The following is a 24,597-nucleotide window of genomic DNA, read 5'->3' as shown; positions in this document are numbered from 1 at the left end:
AAATTGTTTCTTTGAGGCTCTTGAGTAATTTCCGAAAGGCTCCACACTGATTTACATCTGGGTTCAAAGTTCTGCAACTCTGTGCCCTGTAGTTTTAGTGTTTTTTACTTTTCTGTCTGCAATGGCGCTGTTGTATAAAGAAGTTGGCATAAGAAAAAGACGGACTAGATGTGAATCAATTGTTGTGGGTGGCTTGGTTGCAGGTGGAATAGCTTGCCTCGTAGCTGGGATTGTGCTGATGATCCAAGCAAACACAATAAAAACCAGCGAGCAATGTGAACCGCAGAAATATACACGAGCAATTAACAGTGGCTGTGGATACTCCGCAGAAGCGAGAAGTTCTGGGCTAGAGAGGTTCTTTTATCAAGCTCAGGAACGGTTTTATGAGTTATTACCACACAAAATCGCCTTTAAACCGGGCGTGACGTCAGATGAAATCCGCCAGCGTTATAAAAGCTACGATTCAACGCCAACGCAAATAAAATTTGTTACCGATGAGATTGCTAAGCTGACGAAAAGACTTGAAAACATGAAGATCAGAGACAACAAACTGACATTAAGAGAAAAACGGGCGAAAGCGCAGCTCTCTCATTGGATGCGGCACGTGTTTCCATACGGTGTACCTTTCGCCTACGATTATTATTCCGGCGATTGGCTCATGGGACCGAATATTTTCTGCTGGTCATCGATTTGTTTCTTACCTATGGATGTGGGTAAAGCGTTGTGGCATTTTCAACCGTCATCTGTGAGTGAAATGGAGACATTAAGGAACAAATTGATGGAAATAAACCAAACATTTACCCAGTTTGTGGAAAACATGAAGTTAGGCGTGGCTACTGGAATGGTTCGCACTGTGGAAGAGTGCAAAGCAGGCCTTGATGGTTTGAGGTGGGCCTTCCGAGATGTCGATATTAACGGCCCAGTAGGTAAAGAAATAAAAATCGTATGTTGCCTAGTTATCTAGAGGAAGATTAGTTATCAAAATTATTTTGAATGTAATGGTTCTGCTACGACAATCTATTTGAGGGAGCATTCAGAGATGTCGATGATAACGGACTGGTAAATAGGGAAATATACATCGTGTGTTGCTCAGTTATCCAACGGAAGGTTAGTTATCAAAATTATTTTAAATCTAATGGAATCTCTTACGACAATTTATTAACTGAACTGACACAGAATTTTCCGATAATTTTATAAAACAAAAATTGTGACAATTTATTTGCAATGTGGACAATTAAAAATTTGGAGCCGTTATCCTCAGAACGAAGCCCAAATATTTGCCTTTTCGCACAACGGACGACAAACGTTACAAGATAAGCATGAATTTAAACATAATGGAAACAGGGCAGCATTCTTTTTTAAAACCAAGTTCAACCTGAAAAATCCGGGAAAGGCAACACATTTGTTACAGATGATGGTAAAATCATTGAATTTTCCAAATTGTGCCCGCAGAATTAAAATCTTCTTCTAGCCCTTTCCAAACGAGGTTGAAACACTGATTGTCGAACAAACTGCGCGCTGTAAGGGTATAGTTTCAAGTAATACCGTTCCAAATACTTTCACCAAAAGTTAGCATATAAAGTTCATAAACACCGCCGATTACGCCTCATCTACTCTAGTCACCAGGATAAATGCAGTAAACGAAAAGATTCAAGCCCTCCAATGATAACCAGCTTTATTTTATTTTAATTTCCGTCAACATTGCCTAGGTTTAGATAACCTCTAGCGTAATGATAATTTTTATTTTCTTTATTCTTTGGGCTATTCTTAATTTCAACATGTTTAGAATATTAAGTTGCCAACAAAGCTACTACCAGGATAAAATAGCGCCATATTTTTATCGCAGTGTTGGGTAGAGAAGAAGCCGTCCAGTGCAATGTTTGTCATGAATACTACTTTACAACGGAAACGAAAAGAAGTTTCATTAACAAACTATATAACATTTGAACAAGGATTATGAGAAACAGAAAACATGCATTGAATTTTATTCTTGCTTGTTAAATAAATAGGAGATTCTCCCCTGCTGAAAACGAAAGCAATATATTATAAATAAAAAAGACAATATGAAGGAAAAACTTGAAAACATAACTTGAGCAGCTGCTGGCTTTACAACTACTAGATTGGCACTTTTTGACAAACAATCTACATATTAAATAATAACGAAATAGATCATCTCACAAATTTGTTTTATTTTTGTAAAAAGGTTCCTTTGTGTTATGATAGCTAATTTCAACAAGCTCTGATTATTAAATATGATCCAAACAACAGGAAAATTCACGGACAGATGGTACAAAAAAAAATCGACATTATAAATGAAAATTGACCTCGGAGAGTAAAAGCTATCATTGCATGCTTGAGTGTTCCAATACAATAGTAATTTTTGCAGGCTTCCAAAAAAAAAAAAAATCATTTTTTCGATTGTTTCAGGTATATTCCGATTTGTTATGGAACTGCAGCGATTTTTGAGTTCATTAAAACTTCCCAGGAATGGCGGATTACCAAACTTTGCAATATATAGGTATAGGAACTTGTACCGAATTACCGGAAACAAATTTCGAATTTGATTAGGTTTACAAGAAAAGAATATTACACTTAATTGGTTTTTGGGTAGTAAAATTTGCATTTTATTTTATTTTTTTTGAAGATAAGAGAAAATTTTCTGGATAAATTATCAGAGAGGCTAACAAAAACCGGCTTTGTTTGAACAATTATGTATCATGATTAGTCCCCAATTCTGAATATTCTTATTATGCAGAGATGTTGGTGATGATCTTTGCAATTTTCTCATGTACGTTGTTCTTGGCATACCTATTCCAGACTAACATGTGCGGTGTTTTGATTGCTAGGAATCCTCGATGCCACGTACATGAAGGAAATTTTAGTTGATGGATTTCTGTCCAAGATGACGTCAGGAGAATTGGATTTGTGGAAAGTCAAACATGGGAGATCAGTGAACGAGTCATTAAGACAGTTTGTTATTGAGTATGTTGGTGAGCCAATTCAGCGTGCGTTAAGGTGAGATAACAAGTGATTAACTGATTTGAACCCAGGTCATTCAGCCCGTGGGGTGGTCGGGCATCATCGGCTCGAAAAAGGACTGGTGTTGGTCAAGTCTCCGTTCAAAACTAACAGCGGTCAATTTCATAGTCGAAGATGACTTTCTCCAAGGCTGTCCACACGTTAGTCAACAAAACATTCGTTTCGAGGGATGCCCCTTACATTGCAGACGATAACTTGCACTAGATGCACTTGATATTAGTTAATTCTCTAAACTAACTTTTGGAAACATATATTAACCGAAAAATATACTGAAAAAACTATTATCAATTCGTACTGAAGTTAGTTGATGTCACAAGGTGAAGAAATTACTTCAGGCAGGCTACTGTAGTTTTCTATAATACCCGAGGCCAATTGGGGCGTAGACTCGATTTCCGCCACTCTCTCGAGTTCGATGTACGTCCTTGGAGCGCGGGCTCCTTTCCCGAACAGCGGCTAGTATTCGAGCCTAATTGTGGCCTGAACCAAAACTAAACTCGACAGCCAACCTCGATCCCAGACTCTCATTTTAACGACAGGGGAGAGAGCAAAGGAGAGAGAGCCTGGGATCGACGTTGTCCGACAGCCGGCTTCAGTGTGTATGACAGTTAATCGTTTTTATTTCAAATTCAAGGTATATCGAAAAGGAACATTTACAGTACTGCGCCCCGAGTGAGCTGTCCAGCGGCTTGGCAAACTTACCTCTTGATTTCATATACATCAACGGAACGAAAACGAACAGAACGACAACGAAGACTCTCCCCACTGGTGAAAAACTTGATGGGAAGGCCACCTATCTTAAGCTTATGCAGTACTTCACCACAACTGAAAAAACACCTGATGAGATCTATGAACTTGGTTGGTCAATTATAAATCGAAAATACCCCGAGGTAAGGCCATAGTTTTGTTCTGAAAGACGTTCAGGGTTTTCAGTACTGCATGGGGCATTCAAAGAAGTGATTCTTGTACTTAAGACCATAGTTTTTGTCATGCATTACAGTGTGGCCTCAACTAACCTGAGCTGTTTCGCTTGTATTCAATGAAGAGGCGGTGTGGCAACGAGGCAGCATGGCCGAGTGATTAGGTCGCGGGTTTATGTCCCGCTCTGACCACTTAGCTGGAATTGTTTCTTGGTAGAATTCAAATCCTCGGTCATGCCTGTAATTAGTCAACTGGTCTGCCTCCCGCCAGTTGGGATTTTTAAGCCTATTATGTTTATTTCATATGTTTGTTTCTTTCAGTTTAAGTGGCATGCCTGTAAACTATCTAAGTGTAGCTAAGCGCATTGACCACTATGAACAACAAAATTTGAACATTTTTTTGAACGAAATATACGCGAGTGGCACTGATTGGATGGCGCGCCAAAGATAAGGGACAAATTAGGGTGGATTTTCTGCCGCTATGTCGTGTCCGGGCCTCATCCGAAACAACAACTGGCAATAGGGCCAAGAGACCAAGCTGAGAAGCCTCTGTCTGTTTTCATGTGGCTTCTGAGTCGCTGATATTTTGTTATCGCGAGAGAACGCCTTCTGCTACACAGGCTAGATTTTGAAGTAGCATATTTTTATTTTTTCTTCGAGGTTTTAAACTTGGCTCGAAATGTAATCCAGGAGGATGACACGCAGAAAGCAAAAGACGAGTTTATTAAAATATTGAACAGATCGGAAATGTTTTACAACAAGCGAGACATTCCGAAGAACGAATCCAGCCCAGCTGCTCACAAGCTGTGTAGCTCAATCCACGGAGCAAAGATCTTTTGTCCAGTTCGCTGGAATGCCATGCAAAACTGGTTTGCGCATGCACGAGAGGTTAGTTCCAAACAGATCCTCAATGGGTAAGTAAACCTACTGCAGCAATTGTTGGTTAGGAAAAGAGATGATAAATTTTTAACTTGGTAGACATACAAGAAAGATTTTTCATCAGATTCGGTTAATGCGGATACAATTGTAAATATTGACGTCTAACTTCAATTTTTTTCCATACATCGATTCATCATTTCATTGTTAAGTTTTCAGTTTTCAGTTTAATAAACTAAGATTTTTCTATCATCGCAGCACAAACATTCAGAATTCCGCAGAAAAATCACCACCACAATGTTCACTTCACTTGCTACGTGATAATATTTGGATATTATGGGGAAATCAGTTTTTAACTGATCATTTTATTATTTCCATAAGGTCGTAATACTAGCAATAATGATAAATATTGCATAAAACGTACAACAGTTTTTAAAGACATGTTTCGGCATGCTTATGCCATCTTCAGTTTAATAGAGTGACTAATGATACGTGACACAAGTTATATACTACAAAATATGAATAAATTATTTACAATATGCATTACAAAACAGTGGAAACGGAAATTACAGAGTTAAAAAGGTGTTGAAGTGATGTAACTGTTTGTTAAGGTCAGGTTTGTTCTTACTAATATAAAAGGCTTCTTTAAGTTTAAGATCAATAGAGCTATTCGCTGAGTCTAAGATGCGAAAACAAGAAGGTGTGTACATGCCCCTGCATGAAGAAAATTGAGAAAGATGTTTAAAAATATGCGAGTTTTTATCGCTTACTGTATGTTCTTTAATCCTGGTAGAAAAATGGCGACTGGTTTCACCAATATAACAGGAATTACATCCCGCACAAGTAAATTGATAAACTACCATGGATTTTAGAGCATCAGGAGTACGATCTTTAAAACTGAACATATTCTTGATTTTGAAAGAAGTAAAAACTAATTTGATATTAAGATCCGTTTCACAAAAACGTTTAAGTAATTGCCGTAGTTTGAGTTCCGTTATTCTAGAGTACTGGCCGATAAAAGGAAGCTTAAAATAGCGTATATTGTTCTCATCATTAACGTTGCGGCTTTTTTGATCAGAAGGCTTGTTAAGATACCGCTTGAAGGTTTTTTCAATGATGTGTGAAGGAAACGAGTTACGTTTTAGAGTGTCCGAAAGCTTGATCAGATCGTTTTCAAAACCGGAAGAAGTGTTGTTGATTTTGATCAAGCTTTCGGACACTCTAAAACGTAACTCGTTTCCTTCACACATCATTGAAAAAACCTTCAAGCGGTATCTTAACAAGCCTTCTGATCAAAAAAGCCGCAACGTTAATGATGAGAACAATATACGCTATTTTAAGCTTCCTTTTATCGGCCAGTACTCTAGAATAACGGAACTCAAACTACGGCAATTACTTAAACGTTTTTGTGAAACGGATCTTAATATCAAATTAGTTTTTACTTCTTTCAAAATCAAGAATATGTTCAGTTTTAAAGATCGTACTCCTGATGCTCTAAAATCCATGGTAGTTTATCAATTTACTTGTGCGGGATGTAATTCCTGTTATATTGGTGAAACCAGTCGCCATTTTTCTACCAGGATTAAAGAACATACAGTAAGCGATAAAAACTCGCATATTTTTAAACATCTTTCTCAATTTTCTTCATGCAGGGGCATGTACACACCTTCTTGTTTTCGCATCTTAGACTCAGCGAATAGCTCTATTGATCTTAAACTTAAAGAAGCCTTTTATATTAGTAAGAACAAACCTGACCTTAACAAACAGTTACATCACTTCAACACCTTTTTAACTCTGTAATTTCCGTTTCCACTGTTTTGTAATGCATATTGTAAATAATTTATTCATATTTTGTAGTATATAACTTGTGTCACGTATCATTAGTCACTCTATTAAACTGAAGATGGCATAAGCATGCCGAAACATGTCTTTAAAAACTGTTGTACGTTTTATGCAACATTTTATTATTAATTTCAGATCATGGCAACCCTAGATCCGAAGACAATCAATTTGTTCCATTTTACTGGTCTTTACCAGTCCACCCCAAACTGTCCTGTCGAACTCCTGCCTAATTTTAACCCTTCGTCAGCCGCTCCAGCATTCCAAGAGAGTGATCCGCAGTGTTCCAGACCTTCTTTCTACAGCATTCCTTTCTTTTTACAAAGACCCGGGCCTAAAAATGAGGAATGGACTATAAACGCACACGAAGCGTCGCCTGGGCACTACACACAGGTTGGTTTGTCTGAGGATTGCAACACTTGTGAACTGGAAGACGTTAACAGCCTTTGTCTGTTTCTCTTAAAATGAAGTTAAAAAAAAAGGTGCGAGCGCTGTTCCAAAAAGTAATATTTTATTTGATTTCAGAGTCAAGGATATGTGGAGCATTTCCAAGACAGCTGCAAAGATCCAATTTCATGGATTCAACAAAGCACATTCTATTTGGAGTTCTCCGAGGGCTGGGCCCTTTACGCGGAGAATCCGTTGATATCAAAATATACAGACACCTACAAAGATAATCCTCTGACCAAGTACGGCATGCTAAAATGGCAGGTGAGTGAAGTAACTTACAAAAGGCGAGTTTGAGGTTGAATGGAATTATTCGCTGTTCCCAGGAAAATCGTGCCCTTTACGCCATGTAATAAGCCCTTTATCAACCAAGCCTGCTTGGTAAAGACGGCTGGATATTGACCTCGTATTTTTCGGCGTGTTTGTTGCTGGACTGCGTCTTGTCCATAAAGCAAAAGAGGACTTGACAAATGTCCAGCCATCTTGACCGGTTAAGAACCCATGTTTATATTACCCCGTAGTATAGTGACCATAGTTTCATTAAAAACGGCAAATTCAGGACTTCATTCAGCGTTCCATTCTCCTCAGATTTGGCGCGCCTTACGGTTGGTTGTAGACACGGGATTGCATTTCAAAGGCAAGTCACGTGACTGGGCAATAAAGCTCTTCGCTGATTACACCTGGGACACGAGTGACAAGGTGGACAAAGAGGTGACTCGTTACCAAAGCATCCCGGGACAGGCTCTCACTTACATGCTGGGACAGCTGTCAATCATGGAGTTGAAAAAGGAAGCAGAAAACGCCCTGGGAGAAAAGTTCAATTTAAAGGACTTTCATTTCCAGGTAGTTTTCATATTTTTTTAATGTAACAGGTTGAGAGATTACAAAACCTCCCATCTTGTTTTCATCATCATCATCATCATCATCATCATCATCGGTTCTCATTACGCCATGGGACGCATGAGGCCTTAAGCTATCTTGTTGCACAATACTTGAAATCAGATTCTCTAGCTTCTACAGCATTATATAATAATCAAATTGATGCGAGCGCTCTGATTGGTCAATCAGCTATGGTTTGTTGTGCCGGTAAACTTACGGAAATTTCGCGTGCCTACTGAATTATTATATAAAAGCAATAGACCACAAGTTTCTATGGCTTAGAGGCATGATAAACCACTTGGGATGTTGGAAGAGAACTCGAAGAATTCGTAATTGCTTAATTAAACCAAAATATCTCCTTGTCTCACGCTTCATAGTACGTTTTGTTTCTCTATCTTTGTAGGTTTTAAGGCGAGGGCCATCGCCTCTGAATTATCTCAAAGAAAGCATTCGTAAGTACATAGCATGCATGAAGGATGCTAACAGTCAACCAGAATGTGAAGATTTTCTACAACCTCCAAAGAATACAGACAGCATGGTTCCCCAGCAGAATTTACAACAAATGGACCATCACTCCTTCAAAATTTTTTAAGAACAAATTAACTTATCGTTATTGAAACGTAAAGTAAACTAAGAAGAATTGATTATTGATTAATATTTTATTTGTAACTTAAAGCTTGGTTCGACCTCTTATACGACGATTTTAGGGTTATTATATATGGACAGGGATTTTCGTCGTATGTTAGTTTACAGGGTTACAAATTGTCTCTAGGGGTCCCGTTTCCATGCAGTTTTCACAGTAGTAACATGATATAGTAACTCTTCAGTAGAGTACGTTTTGTACGTTAGCGCAAACAGGCAAGAATTACTTTTCATAAATTGGAATAGACATTTCAGATCAAAGTTTTTTGGCAGGATATGGTTTTTCCTTAGGCTCTTCTAACTTTTAAAACAGTAAACATGTAAAACTGGAACTTCAGTCACGACCAGAAATATTGATTATGGTAGTTTTAGATGTTAATTTTAATAACAGACAGGGCAGAGTTAGACGTTTTTGAATTTTGGTAAATTTTCACTACAACAAGTAAGTTAGAAAGCCCTACTCGTTGTAGTATTTTCACGTAGACGTTGCCCAGCAACTAATGTTTTTAATATACATCAAATATGTTATTATTTGACTTCCTTTGCCGTCCGTGACTTACAAAGCGTCCGGCTTTGCGTAAGCTGATGAGCATACCTGTGGCTTTATATGGAAGTCTTCAATCGCGCGCTATAAACACGATAGTCTGTCCACCTGTATCTTATGCAAGGGTAAAAGATATGGATTCTCGTTCTTTCTCCTGAAAAATTGATTCTCTGTGCTAGACTAAAATAGATAAATAATGATACCCTCTCCAGGTTCACATATGTTTATGAAGTCGAGAACCGTGCCATCCCCTTACAAGTGCCACCAATCACCAGGCAACCATTTTGTTGCCTTAAACGCGCTACCGTAGGCGTACGGGCTGGGAGGGGGGTGGGAGTATTGCGGCCCAGATTGTTGGTCGAAAAACGCTCTTTAATAATTTGCCTCGAAGAGAATGAGGCTGGCTCGATCTAAGAAAGATTTTGACCCTGCATGTACAATCAAGAAACTCTAACAATGTTCACTGATTATATGAAAAGTGACCCAAAACAGAAAGAATAGACCAGCATCTCTAAAATATTTAACTTAATTCCTGAATTTGACTTTAGTAGATAGTCCCATCAGTATTCTTAGCATGCGAATGGGTAACTGATTTAAACTGTAAAAAGATACGACTTTATTAAACGTTTCTCATTCGTTGATATTCCTTGTAGACTCGCGCTTTTTGTATGTTGGAAGCACCAAACTCCTATGTCGCCTTAACTTTCCAGTAAGCAAAGGTCTCGTAAAGCATAAACAAGTAAAAATTAGAGATGAGAAAGAACAACGTTTCGGTGACATCGTGAAAATGGTGACACGATGTCACCGAAACATTTCTTTTTTATCGATAATTTTTACCTGTTTAACTTTCTAGTAACCCCACAACTTCCAAGAACGTGCAGTGTAATGACTCGCTTTGAAAAGGGTCAGAAAACCCTAGACAGTCGGCTAAATTTAAACACCGAAAGCACAAGACACTTGTCCTTTACGTGAATTATGAACGGAAATTAATTGGGCATCGGATTCTGTCCGCAGAAAAATTATTATTTAACTCACGTCTGACAGCTGAGATCTGACAATGCAACTGAATACTATACTGAGCAACTTCGTTCCCAGGGGCTCTCAGTCAGGGAACGAGCCGACTGAATGGACTAAAAGTTTAAATAATTGCAAGGATTCCAGCGGTTAAGCTGAGAAAGGCGCTACAACTGTTGAAATTTTCTTTGAAGGATTGGTTTAGCGCAGTTGTTTATGATGATTCTGGCCCAGGTCCTTGGTTCATAAGACGACCAATACACGAGGATATTATCTACAAAAGGAATACAAACCGATGGAGGATAGAGAATTTGCAAGTCGTTATGGCTGACAAGACACCGAGAGTAATGTAGATCGACAGATGAAAAGTGATTACATGTTTACTCTTGACAAGAAGGATATATATGTTTTCTTTTATCTTGAACAAAATTTGTCTAACTGCTATATAGAAAACTGCTTCGGGCGAATGCTGCCGCTAGAAACGAATAATAAACTGGACTTCTGCCTTTCCTCTTTACGCCCACCACAGTTTACTCGTATCTCAAAATCTTTGGACCTAGAACAATGCCTGGCATGTAAAAAAAAAAACGTGGCAAAAAATTACACAACAGAAGTCATTCATTTATAAAGCGAATTTCACACAACCCAAGGCGAGAAACCCATGTCTCTAAAAAAAGATTCTTTCTGCGACCCCTGAGGTTTTGGAGCTGGCGGGTTTAAGACATCATCACAGCCCTTCTCTTCTTTATCCTGTACACAAGAGATGTATTTCTTTACACTCTCCTCAAGGTAACTTAGTGGTGAAGGGCCTTGGCGCAGAACCTAAAAATAAAACTTGATTTAGATCGTTTCTGAGTTGAGCTTCCGGAAAAAGTTACTTTAATTTAGTAGCTGATTAAATTCCATTCTATAAAAATAAAACAACTATAGCGTGTTGCTGCAGAAAGATTCCATGTCAACATGAGCTTTGAATAAGACTATCCATCAACAGGACCAGGAAAGCTGTTTATACCTACACCAGTGTATTCAGGAACAATATACTCGTGTGTTACGCTGACCAAGAGACTGCGGACAAAGTTTCCTTAGCGTAACCAAACCCTTTGCATTTAACAGAGGAATCCAGCAGCACAATATCATGGCCGGCGGAAGAGTTAATTTAGCTAGTTTAAGTAACTGAACTGTTCACATAAAACGGTAAAGGGCATATCATTTGAGCTAAGAAAATATTGGACCAGATAACTCAAGATGGGGTAACTGAGACCGATGGAATGAAGACAATACTGAGAGAGGAAGCGAGTGATTCAGTTTTTAAACTGACAAGGTCTAAGACTAAATCACCTGGTAATGGAAGTCTTTGGTGTTGAATTTTTCTTTCAGAGTGCTATTAGCTTGGTCTTTTAATCTCATGATGGCAAGTTGTCCCAGCATGTAAGTGACAGCCTGTCCCGGGATGCTTTGGTAGCGTGTCACTTCCTTCACTGCTACGTCACTTGTGTCCCATGCGTACTCCTCGAACATCGTCAGCGCCCAGGCACGTGAATTTCCCTTGAAGTGAAGTCCAGTGTCCATCATTAAACGCAAAGCTCTCCAAACCTAAAGAAATACGTCAATCAATGAATGGAGAAATGAATCAACCGTTTCTATTCTTTAGCGTACAGAGATAAAAGGTTTCACCCTTCACAAATGATGGATTAATAGATGTAACCCTGACAATGTATTTTGGCAATAGTTAGAGTAGAGTTGTCGTGTTCAGTCCTACAGGACAAAACTGTGGACTGAGTTGAGGTCCCAGCCCTGAATATAACATCGACTAGTGATTCACTTGAATTAGATACCCGTGTAGGTGTTTTGATAAGTTGAGACAATTGATATGTCTCGGTAATGGATCTAAGAGTAATGTAATTATTATTTTGTAGAAATATAGCTGTATCAGTTTTTATATTCCTCCGGCGTAGCGTGGACGGAGTCTGTAGCAAACCACGATCGATGTCAATGAGCACCACCAGACAAAAGGTTTAATGAGCAAAACAAAGGCTTTACAAGTGTGTTCAGTAAACCTTTGTACATTTCAAAGCCGTCCTCTGCAAAACAAAATAAACAACAACGCAAAATGACCGCGAACGCGAACGATGAGTCAAAGTGCTAATTTTACGTATTTCCATTTAGAATTGAACGCTGTCATTACATATTTAGCCTGAGTGGGGTTTTCGAGCCATTAGCATCCAGGATAAATTCAGTTTTTCAAGGAGTTGTCCTCGGCGTCGCCGTCGTCATTGTTAAGATCCCTATGTTTAATTGACCTCAAATCTAAATGTTGCGAAGACAATAACATCTGGTGGAGTAACATCGAAAATTGTGATGCTTTAGGCGGCAAGGCACCGGAAGAAGTTTCCGCTCGTAGGCATTCGTAGACGTTAGGCGTTGTCGACGAATTTGAACTACCCTTTCGCTGCAAGGTGTAATATTACATGGTAGAGAAGACCTTAAACGAACGTCATCAATCAAGGCTTAATCCAGCTACTGTAACTCAAGAACGCGTATATCATATAACTGTATGTATAGCATAAATTACATAGCCGTTACAGAACGTAAGCGTGCATGTAAAGAATGTTTGGCAAATTTGCATATTATAGTCTCAAATTAAGGTATGTCCGCCATTTTGAATAATCAAATCCAGCCGGTGTCAGAAACTCGTTTGTCCAGTCTGGCTATGACGTCGGTGCTTTCTCATTGGCTCACAGCCAAGCCTTTTGTTCTTTCGCTTTATAAGTGCGACACCACCCGGATGGTTGGGCGGCTAGTTAACTCGACCGCGATTTGCACATCTCTATTAATCTCTCTTAAAACAATACCTCAACCACCCCCTAAATATCCCCCAATATCCCCTCACAGCCTGCATTTCATTAATCCCCTACATATACCTACGCAGCCCACTTCTCATTAACCCCCCACATATACCTACATTAAGCCCCTACACTGCCTATAGGTCATTAATCCCCCACGTATACCGCTTACGTTCTGTTAATCCCACGTATACCTACATCGCCTACAGCTCATTAATCCCCCTAACTGAACCTAATTATTCCCCCACATATACCTACATAGCCTACAGCTCATTTATTCCCGACATATACCTACACAGTCCACATCTCATTAAATCCCCCATTTATACCTACAGAGCTTACATCTCATTGATCCCCCACATATACCTACACAGCCTACATCTCATTAACCCCTACATATACCCACAGGGCATACATCTCATTAACGCCCCACATAAACCTACACAGACTACATCTCATTAATCCCCCATGTATAGCTACACGGCCTACATCTCATTAATCCCCCATATATACCTACACAGCAACACATCTCATTCCCCACATATACCTGAACAGTATACATCTCATTAGTCCCCCACATATACGCACACAGCATACATCTCATTAACCCCCCACATATACCTACATAGCCTACGTCTCATTAATCCCCCATATATACCCTCACAGCACACATGGCATTTTACCCCCCACATATACCTACACAGCCTACATCTCATTAATCCCCCATATATACCTACACAGCAATACATCTCATTCCCCACATATACCTGCACAGTATACATTCCATTAATCCCCCACACATACCTACACAGCCTGCATCTCATTAACCCCCACATATACCTACAGAGCCTACATCTCATTAATCCCCCACATATACCCTCACAGCATACATGTCATTATATCCCCCACATATACCTATACAGCCTACATCTCATTAACCCCCATATATACCCACACAGCATACATCTCATTAACCGCCCACATATACCTACATAGCCTACATCTCATATATCACCCACATATACTTACACAGCTTTCATCGTATTAATTCTCAACATATAACTACACAGCCCACATCTCATGAATCCCTCACATTTACCTTCACAGTTTGCACCTCATTAAATCGTTTCTAGAGTCAATACTCATTATATTGGTTATCAACTCATGTAGAACCAAGTGGTCTTAAGATATCTTGGAACAAGTAAATTGACTATCGCTATTCAAATTATCCGTTCACTTGGAGCCTGCGCACAGGCTTCCGGTTGGGTTAATGGGTTTAGTGCGAGCTAGCCAAGTATGGTTTAGGGCGAGCGGGGAGAGCCGAGAGCGGAATGGTGACGAGGGGGAGTACAATTCGCGGAATTCCTTTCTTAGCGCTTAACGGCTCGCCACGCTCGGCAGAATTTTTTTTTCCGTCCCCGCCGGATTTTTTTCCGCCCTCGCTGGGAGCCTGTTCGCAGGCTAGTTCACTTGCCCTGCGTTCAGCTGCTCGAACAGCTACCGTATGGAACGTTTTCGCGTGAGAAGTCACATATTTGCCCATGCATTTTTTGTGGTTGAATCGGTAAAGTTTTTAGGGTCTTTCAGCCCTTTAGGGTTTTTAGGGCTTTTAGGGTCGAGAAAGTAAAATTGGCGATGTACTTACTTCTTTTTACGTGACCCGTGATTGGTGAAGAAAAATTCTTCGTGATGCGTGATTTAATAAAAAAATTCAGCGTGATGCGTGATTGTTACCCCACCTTTGCCACCGTCAACCCTGAGTCTCAATTCTGTTACAATACAATTACAATTTATAAATGAATACGCGTAAAAGTGTCAACTGATTTGATTAGACATTCGGGCAATTCTATCGTTAAGTTTTATTAAGGAAAAAAACCTGAAACCTGTTAAAACCTGTTTACAACTCATATTTATTTTGTAACCCTCTTACTAGAGCGCTCACAAAAGCCAGTATGGTTTCCATGTCAACTCACCTGCCATTTCAACATTCCATATTTGGAAATTGGATCAACTTGATAAGCGCTAGTATCTTCAGGGATCAGCGGATTCTCTGCGTATAGTGCCCAGCCCTCGGCAAATGCCAGATAAAGGGTGTTGACTGCTATCCAGCGAATGGGGCCTTCACATGAGTCAGTAAAATGTTCGGTGTAACCTTGAACCTGTAAATAAAGCAAAGCTGTATAAGCTATTAACCTAGCCTGAGCCGGCTAATATGACAGGATATTGACGAGAAAAGATATGCTTTGTGTATTTATAGAGCCCAACTGGAAGCTGATAGTTATTAGTTTTACAGATGCAGCCTCACCTGGGTGTGGTGTCCAGGCCTTGCTTCATGTGCCGCCAACGTGACTGACTCATATCTGGGTCCAGGCTTTGCAAGAAAGAATGGCATGTTATAACTGGCAACCTTGGAACAACTCGCATCAGACGGCATGTAGAATGGTACAGCGCTTGATGGATTAAGGTCGTAGTCGAGTTTGATTGGGCAGCTTGGAGTGGACTTGTAAGGACCTGTTACATGAAACAGTCCAGCGGTCTCATAGTCAAGGGTTGCCATAATCTGTGACAGCAATGTAACAAAGTATTAGGACACAGATTATTATGGTCAGAAAATTACAAGGTGTCAATTACAAACAAAAAGTAAGTTCTTTATATATGTATATATAACCTTTATTTACCCTGGGCAGTGTTACAGCACAAGTGCTAGTGGGGCCGAGGAAACAACTGAAATAAATAATTCAAATTGAACGTAACACTGTTAACGTTAAGAATCCCAACCGGCCGCAAGCAATCCAGTTGGCTATTTACAAGCGTGGCCGAGGATTTGAAATCGGGACTACCGAGAAACAAATCCCACTAGTGGCAGGGTGTAGGCCTTGAGCCCCGGACCTCCGGATTGTAACAACAGCGCCCTAAACCACTTGGCCACGCTGCCTCCTAGGTGCAAACTTTCTAGAGAGTCAAGAAAACCTTTGTTAAGCCGTGATTTATTTACCTATAGTTTCCACAATCAGCTCAAAAAAAGACTACGAGAGGGATAAAAACAGAACCCAAACAGAATCATGCGTAAGTCATATAGAGTGAAAATGAGTGTAAAACAAATAAGGCTCAATTTTTTTCCTGAGACAGGTGTTCTCTGCGGTTCTACTTTTATTAGTTTTCATTTAATTTCTTTCTACAGGTACAGGTATTGGAATCCACTATTTCCAACTCGGTTATTTCCAATTTCCCGTTATCCCCAACTCAAACCATTACCCCTTGTTATTTCTAACCCCTGCCATTTCGAAATAGCGGGGTTCAACTCCGAGGAAGGATAAAGGTCTTCCCAGACTCCTTTGCGTCCTTCGATGTTACAAGATGGCGCCCGTTTTGAGAACACGCGGCGAATTTCATGGTTTTTCGAGTTCGATTTTCTCTGGGTTCAACTGTAGTAAACATGCTATGCGGGAATAATATTAAATCTTGACTGTTAGAAAATAATGTATCCATGTCGTAATAGTAACCTGCTTGGTATGCTCAAACCAGTTCTCCATGGCTGCTGTTCTGTGTGGACAATACTTTTCCGCGTCCTTTACAGTGCTGCATACTTTGTGTGCATTGGCGTCAGACTCATTGGCTGGAATTTCTTTATCATTGTAAAACATCTTAGGATCATTTATGAGCTCTTTGAATCGTCGCTTCGCTTCATTTTCATCATCTACTTTGGTTACCTTCGTGGCTAATTTCAAAATCTGTTCAACAAATCAATCGACACATATTAATGAGCTGCACGATCAACTCGAGAACTCTGTCAGGTTGGAAAAGACAATACACCGTAGCTCGCTTCCATCGTCATCACGCTCATAATATATTTTCCCTGATTTAGTGGTAAAGAAGGTTCATACCTCGGAATAGAGTTTATCGCGCATGTCTTTACCAAGGTTGTAAATTTCATCCGGTGTCTGGGATGTGGTTGTAAAATGTGCCAGCAGCCTTTTGTAGGAGTCTTTTCCATTCAGTTTCTCGCCTGTGGGAAGTTCTTGTGTTGTTTTCGTATTCGTCTGAGAGCCGTTCACGAAGACATAAGCAAGCGGTAAACTACCAAGGCCGGTAGCAACGCTGTCTGGTGCACAGTGTGGAACTTGTTCCTCCTTTATGAATCTAAAAACGGAATTAAGCGAATTGATAAAATATCGGCTTTCGTTTACGCTGTTGTCGCTATCTGCAATTTGCGTCAAAAGTTCTCGGAACACCACTGATCTTAATGAATTCGAATAAAAACGTGTTGGTGACATATCTTACCAACCATAACTGCTTATTTCCAGCAGCGCGCCCCCTCTCCCCACAAACAATTTTGCACACTGGGAGTGATCACTTTTTCCTAATGCACGAAATTTGAGAAAAGTGGGAAAGGTAGAACACGCTACACTATAGGTATGTGTCTGTTTGTGATGGCTGTGTTTAAAAAAATCAAACGGATGGATAACTCATGGCTTGCTTGTTAACTTGACCTTAACACAACTTGAGAGGAGGGTTGATATAACTATTGTTGGCTTCTCCCCAAGACCAAAACAACTCAAAGCGGAATCGAATGCAGGGTGGGCGCCTCGACAAATGAACTGGTTTATTGAGGCCAAGATTTTGACTTTTCTTCAAGGCCAGGGCTATAACACTCAATTAAAGTAACCATAAAAACCGGAGAACACGTAATATTCTATTTTGCAGGCAAGTATTATATATGTTAAATAAATTAGTATCACAACTGCCATACCTCAACATGTAATCAATTGGTTTGCCAACATACTCAAGGGCAAACTCTCGAAGTGACTCGCTGGCTGATTTTCCAAACTTTCCCCGCCATTCACTCAGTTGATCATCTTTCATGTTCGAGATAAAATCTTTGGCAAGGAAAGGCTTTATGAATGACGCTTCGTAGATTCCTGTCAAGAAATGTAAGGTTATAGCACATAAACATCAACAACGCTAAAAACGCACGACTTTCAGGCATCTTCGAGGGATTTCGAAATGGGTTTATTTGTTGGAGCCAGAAATGGCAACTTTATATCTTTGTGTTAACAATTGAGGGATTATTGTGATTTGGGGTGTGTAATGGTGTCCATTCGCGGAAAATAGAGCCCTATAGGACCTTTAAAGGTTGCGGTTGAGATGAAGAGCAAAGAAATACACCGATGAAGCCCACTACTAGCCGCACACAGGGATTTTCAATTTCCTGCATCTATCATCCTTATAATATTTGGCCTAATTATGGGCCTTGCCTTTTCTTGTTTGGTATCGCAAGATGCATTTGATTCCTACTGAGTGAAAACTGACTTTATTTAAGACTGCGCTATCTAGCGCGCGCTTCACAAATTGCAAGCTAGCTGCAGATCTGACAAGCTGTTTTGGAAAAATTAAAAACTTTTATATCCTGCCAGTCAACACTCTTGTCAAGCTCCTGTGACTGAATAACCTGCAACGGTGAATTTTAACTGCACAGCAATAGATTGTGGAACTGCGTAAACAGCAAGAGATCAAAGATTGCCACCCGTTACCGGTCTCTTGTAATTTTGCAGCCAATAACAGGACAGCGAATATTGTTGGCAGTACCGTAAACGGATAGCGTTTGGAATCCTAAATTGTCATGCGCAAGTTTTCAAACTTGTCAAATAACAATTTTCTTTAATTTTTCCTGGTTTAAGACAGCGGCTGATCAAACGATCCGGCAGTTGCTAGCAGAAGTTCGCTTTCTTCTTTCATCGAACAAAAAGAGGAGGCAGCCTCTGTCTCACAGGGCGGCTGCATGTGCTCCCAACATCTTTCTTTGCTCAAAACCTTAAAGACACAACGCAACGGTTGCGTATTTCCTTGAAAGGGAAAAAAGACTTAATTTGGTAAGCGTTTTAGAAAAAAAAAAAAACATTTTAAGAGTCAAAACAACCATTGAACTTCATATAACACTTCGATGCTTGTGTTTGGAAGGTTCGGGAACAGCGTCAAACTTTAGCGGGCTGTACTGTAAATACTGCCCGTTAAATTGACGTATACCAGGCATAGCGCGTATTAAATAAATAACTCTGGGATATAAAAAAGAAAATGACAGTGCTGTGGCCGGTTAATCTGTTTTTATCACATATTCATTGAAGCAAACATAATTAATTCAAAACTAAAAACAATTTCATTAGATTTGAATTCCGCGACTCTGCCTTTGTTTGAGTGAACATCATAGACAGAGTGCCTTTGTCTCAGATAATTTGCACGCGCGCTGAAGCGTAAATCGTAAAAGTGTTTTGTAACAACAATCGTGTTTTGCATTACCGTTTGCAAGACATTGTAACGATCAAACATGACATGACGCTGTAATGAAACAGCTGGATTGAATTAGTCCAGCCATAGTTAATGTTCCAGCGCAGTTGCAATTCCATACCTTTATTTCATAGCAACACTAAGGGTCCTTGGGAATCTTCAAACAAAACAAAAAACCTTAAAACGGTTTTTGTTTTGCTTGTCATTTGAATAATTTCTTACCCGTTGGACCATTAACAGCCACATCTCTGTACTTGTTTTTCAATCCATCTAGCCCCGCTTTACACTCCTCTGTTGTGCGTACCATTCCAGCAGCCACGCCTAACTTCATGTTTTCCGCGAACTGAACAAAAGTGTGGTTGAGTTCTTTGAATTTAGCTTTAAGTGTCTCCATTTCACTGACCGTCGACGGCTTAAAATGCTTGAATGCTGGCTGCACTTCAGTTGGCACCATACAAATCGGATTCCAACAGAAGATGTCGGCTCCCATCATCCAATCCCCAACATAATAGTCGTATGAATACGGCAGCATGAAAGGGAAGCTATGTTTAGCCCAGTGAAGCAGTTGAGCTACAGCTCGTTTCTCTCTCAGTGTCAGCTTGTTCATGTCAACTGGCATTTTCTCAATATCTTTGACAATTTTTGCCGATTCATCAGCGATCAGTTTAATACGCTTAGGCGTTGGATCGTAAGAGTGGTATTTGTTCTTGACCTCAGCTGGTGTAACACCGGGTTTGCTTGCAATCTTGTTCGGATTCAATTCGTAATACTTGTTCTGTGCTCTTTCTAAAAAGTCATCGAGTTTAACTCGCTTAGCTTCCTCTGAATAGTCGCAGCTGGCGCCTTGAGGTTCTGCCTTGGAGTCATCACCTTTTCTCCTAGCCTCGGCGATGAGTGCAATTCCAACGAAGAAGAAAACCAAACATGCAATGCCAAGGAAAACGAAGAGAGCTATAAGGCAGCGTGTTTTTCTCTTCTTGCGAGATGACTTATTAGCTGGTTTATAGCTGTAATCCATGTTTGCGTAGTGAAATTATGCAAATTGACGGTAATAACATGGAGAGATCAACAAATTATCCCTTTATTATAATGGTGCCACCGCAGGTGGTCTACGCGAATGTTGATTCAATAGCGGCTTTGATGTTACGTAACGATTAAAATAGACTGTTTTTATAGATTAAACGAGTCTGAAATTTAGTACCTGTACCAAGTTCTCCTCCGCATTAGTTTTTTGGGATGTCACGCAACGCTTCCCCTAAAGAAAAAGGAAAGGCTGAGGAGGAGACTAAGTACTACCCTAATGATTCGATTTAGCGCCCTCCTTCCGATAAGCGCTCTCCCTAACCCCTCTCGAAAAACAAGGAGGGCTTAATAGAAATTTGTTTTCTCCCGGGAGCTAGCCAAGTATAAGTTCATCCTGATAACTTATTTCGCACTCGTTTTAAACTTGACCATGGAATTGAGCACGCCATGGCAGAGCCATATAAATCGCAGCAGACTAGCTTTTACGGCTTTCTAAACTTTTTTTTATTCTTTTCATTAGCAACGTCACATGAAATTGTCTTTTTTTTCTATGCAGTTAATACGTTTTAGACTTAGATGGAGTCTGCAAAAAGCGCATGTCTGATACGTGTTCGGTCGTTTGAATTGAACTCATTTGGTAAGTGCCGAACTCGGATTTTATAACGAGTGTCTCGGCATTTTGCCTTCTCTGGGTTTTCACGTTCGACATGCTCCTAATTCAGTTAAAAAATTTTTTTTTCTAGCCATTAGTAGGAATGGCTTAATGGTTATCCCTTTAGACTTTGGGTAAAACGGTGTTGATGGACAAGATACTTTTAAACCCTTTAAGTGTCTCCAACGGCGAACGATTAGGGACTTCTGGGAAAGGATGTCAGGGTTTACAGTAACCGGAGAGGACTGGGATGAGCTCCGCCAGGTCTGGATCAAGAGGCTCTTGAGTACTTCACCTTTTGTCGTTTGGACCTCTTACAATGTGGGATAAACGAAACAATGCGAATTATGGCGAACGAGCTCGAGGGAGCCAGGGCATGGGAAAAAGGCCAAAAAACAATTCCGCTGTCGTTTTTCCCTTCCCTTATTACTTAAGCTTTCGTATTTTTCTCCATCATCTGACGAATTGAAACAGGCTACCTGTCCTTCATAAACAAAAGCGCACGAGCAAAGCTACATACGTGCAAGCAGAGACCCTTCTGATTTTCGTCTCTCTTTTCTTTGCCATACATTCTTTTAGAATTATCATGACCGCCAGAAGTCAAGCCAAGAGGAACTTCTGTCTCGAAAATGACTAAATACTTTTTTTAACGCTCTCTACACCCTAAAGTGCGGATATTTGCAGCAACCATCGCCAGAATTTATTTACACCCAAATCAGTAAAATATGGTTTCATTTTTTAAGCCTTAGTCAAACGGCGCATGATAGCCGATGATAGTTGAATGATGCTCCCGACTTTTCACCGACTATCATCAACTGTCATCGACTATCATGCGCCGTTTGACCAAGGCTTTAAGCTTTGGTTTTCGTTCATATGTGGTTGTGTGCTTCCAGTATAGTTTCATTCATTCATCAGCATGAAAACCAACGTAATTCAATTACTTTTTCAGGTAACACAATGATCGACAGTGGATCGATCTCCTGTTCAATAGGGGTTTAACAGTTCAAAAACTGTGAAGAGTGAGGTTCAGTAAGCAAGAAGTGATCTTGAGGAATTTTTACTAAAAGCACTTTACCGGTACGTGCATTCCCTTTATTGTGGTGGCAATTCAGATCTGATTGGAAACTTAAAGAGGCGATGGTATTTTTGCGCGCGTTAACTTAGACTGAAAAAGCCGCGCAAGGATTTACTGAACATGATTTAAGCATTTGGGAAGTTTTGGCGATGTATTTTTCTCTACGAGAGATTTGCCACACAATAGTATAGAACCTTCCATTACACTACTTATAACTTGTCGACCGAACCATGGCGGGCGAATCATAGAGATCGCATCGTGTTTGAAAAGAACGGGTTTGCTTACTGCACTGAAATTGACTATAAAGAAACTTCGTATCATGAGTCAAATTATTCTGGCATTTTGATTACGCCTTACTTATGATCTATTGGATTACAGACGTATAGTGACATCATTAACATTTCCTTGTTCCTTTAATATATTTGCTAAATAGATTATATCATAATAGTATAGTTTTGTTGATCGATTTACAACAGTTTATTCAAGGAATAAATAATTGTTTGTACTGTTTAAACTTGAACCACAAGAAACCCAAGATATATTTGTATTAATAATGTTGAAGCACGAAAGCTGACATGATAACTGGGAGGCATCATCAAAGCAATCTTATCCTTAAAGTTTTAAAAAGAAGACGGCGAATAGGGTATCTTGTAACGATTTTCGCTGGGTCTGTAGGTGTAAATCTAAAGGTTATTGCGAAAAGGTTGTTGCAGTTTTGTTGATGACGTGTAAAGGACCGACGACTAAGTCGCGGGCAGGTTGGCGGCACATGAGAACCAAGCTCAAAAGTGGTATGTATTTCGCAAGATTTTCCTTGTAATATTCTGATAATATTTATTACATCGGGAGTATATACACAGAGGGCGGCGCGGACAGCAACAAGTACTTTCTAATCTTCATGCTACGTACCTTAGCAGGGAATGTCGCCGTTAAGGTCCGGTAATACGGGCAACATTTTTCTTCAACTTGTCTCGCAACATGGTTGCATTGCAAGTTGAAACACATTGTTGCACGTATTACAACGTTTATGACCAACTAGTCTCGCAGCAAAATACAGTGTAAAAATACAATGCAAGTTGAGGCAACATGTTGCGCAAAGTAGACTCGAGTTCTACTTTCTGCAACAAATTTTAGTTTTGCTGCTGGTATTACCACTGAAACTACAACTTGTCTCGCAGCAAATTTGAATTCAATGCTTGTGATAAAAAAAAAAGGCGGACGGTGAAGGCGAGCCTGAATTCGAAGTAGACCAGTAACTCTCGGAAAGTCATAAATTTGTCCTTTACTAAGACTAGAAGGGCTATCATAGTCTTTGGTACACCTCGTTTGTCCTTTAAACTGAAAGAAAGAAATATTGCAAATAAACAACCGTGGTTCCCGCAAACTTTTCATCGAATTTCACGGGCCTCACTGTGTCGATTTTTGGCGGCTATGCAGTATCGAGTATTTTTTTTTCACAAAGTTGTTTTGGAGTCATGTCATGAAGTCCCGATTTGTTTGTTTGTTTTTATAAATGACGTGGCCGTCTTAATTAGAATCCGGCTGAACGTCTCGTGCTCGCACCTAAAACACTTTGAGGTCTCGGTCTCATAGTTTAAAATGTCAAAATGTCTCGAGCTCGCCTTTTTGCAAAGTCTCGCATTTATCATTCACCACCCCGAACTGCAAATGCCAACCGAAATTATATTGATCTTTTTTTGGACGACTTCTAGGCAAGTATTGTACTGTGTGGGTTTTTTTTTATTTAAAGTAACAAGTCTTAACAAATTACACGTATCACAAATTACAAAAATTACAATAACAAAGTACTCTGGTATGGCTACTCCGATACTAGAATGTACATTACTTATTTACATCAGGTGTTACTTACTTACATTAGGAAAACGGTACTGTGTGGGTTTTGCTGATCACCTTGGTAAACGTTGAACTGCTGAAAGTTAGAAGCAGCTGCATCTGTGTTATTAAGTGATCAATTGAGGTCCACTCTCGTCTGTAGAGGATCGGGATTCGGACGGCTGGAAATGAGGATGAGTTAATCCAGTGGAAGAAAAATGCAGTAAAATGCTAAGTTAGCCTTTAGAACTCCCTACATATCGCTGTTAACCCTTCATAAACCTGGATACGGAAAGGCACTCTGTGAGAAAAGTGTTTTGCCCAACAACATTTCAAAGTAATCCCGGCCGCTCGTCACTCAGCGCGGTATACCATTAATGTAGGTAACTACAAAACTATATAGGAAAGAAGAGAAAGAAATTAAACAGATAACTGAGGCAACAAGGTTCGACGATATCGTTTTCAAATTCAGCGTCGTAAAATGGGTGGAGATTCATCTCAGTACAACAAAAGACACATTTGATATTTTCTCGTTACCTGTTTTTGTCTTCCGTTCCAGTTCTTTCTTAGATCAGAGCTCACCAGCGCGATAACAAATAGCTGCCTCTAAGAGATGCCATGTAAACCGTTTGCAAACAATTTCAATTTGAACCGAAATCTCATGTACACAGCATTTTCAAGAACAAAAATCC

The 24,597-nt window shown here is 39.9% G+C and overlaps 2 protein-coding genes and 1 long non-coding RNA gene across 3 annotated transcripts; 1 reads left to right on the top strand and 2 right to left on the bottom strand.

The window, feature by feature from the left end:
* Positions 1–22: 22 nt before the first annotated feature.
* On the top strand, positions 23–9,925 carry LOC145491885 (uncharacterized). Its single transcript, XM_081471169.1, has 8 exons — positions 23–926; positions 2,847–3,015; positions 3,671–3,926; positions 4,617–4,844; positions 6,810–7,064; positions 7,197–7,382; positions 7,707–7,961; positions 8,401–9,925. The coding sequence occupies exons 1-8, from the start codon at positions 122–124 to the stop codon at positions 8,587–8,589; spliced, it is 2,343 nt and encodes a 780-aa protein (XP_081327295.1). The 5' UTR covers positions 23–121; the 3' UTR covers positions 8,590–9,925.
* Positions 9,926–10,048: 123 nt separating this feature from the next.
* LOC145491881 (uncharacterized) lies at positions 10,049–20,864 on the bottom strand. The gene is made up of 8 exons (XM_081471167.1): positions 19,545–20,864; positions 17,791–17,959; positions 16,925–17,180; positions 16,544–16,771; positions 15,346–15,600; positions 15,014–15,199; positions 11,536–11,790; positions 10,049–11,019 (listed from the first exon to the last, which is right to left on the bottom strand). Exons 1-8 carry the CDS (start codon positions 20,338–20,340, stop codon positions 10,834–10,836), a joined length of 2,331 nt encoding a protein of 776 aa, XP_081327293.1. The 5' UTR covers positions 20,341–20,864; the 3' UTR covers positions 10,049–10,833.
* LOC145491886 (uncharacterized) lies at positions 13,142–14,609 on the bottom strand. The gene is made up of 3 exons (XR_014049895.1): positions 13,918–14,609; positions 13,480–13,880; positions 13,142–13,155 (listed from the first exon to the last, which is right to left on the bottom strand). It is a non-coding gene; the product is annotated as an uncharacterized LOC145491886 (long non-coding RNA).
* Positions 20,865–24,597: the final 3,733 nt, after the last annotated feature.

Source organism: Orbicella franksi, chromosome 7 (genome assembly GCF_964199315.1).
Source record: "Orbicella franksi chromosome 7, jaOrbFran1.1, whole genome shotgun sequence".
NCBI lineage: Eukaryota > Metazoa > Cnidaria > Anthozoa > Scleractinia > Merulinidae > Orbicella > Orbicella franksi.
Note: the sequence above shows the minus strand (reverse complement) of the source record. Positions and strands in the feature narration are given on the sequence as shown.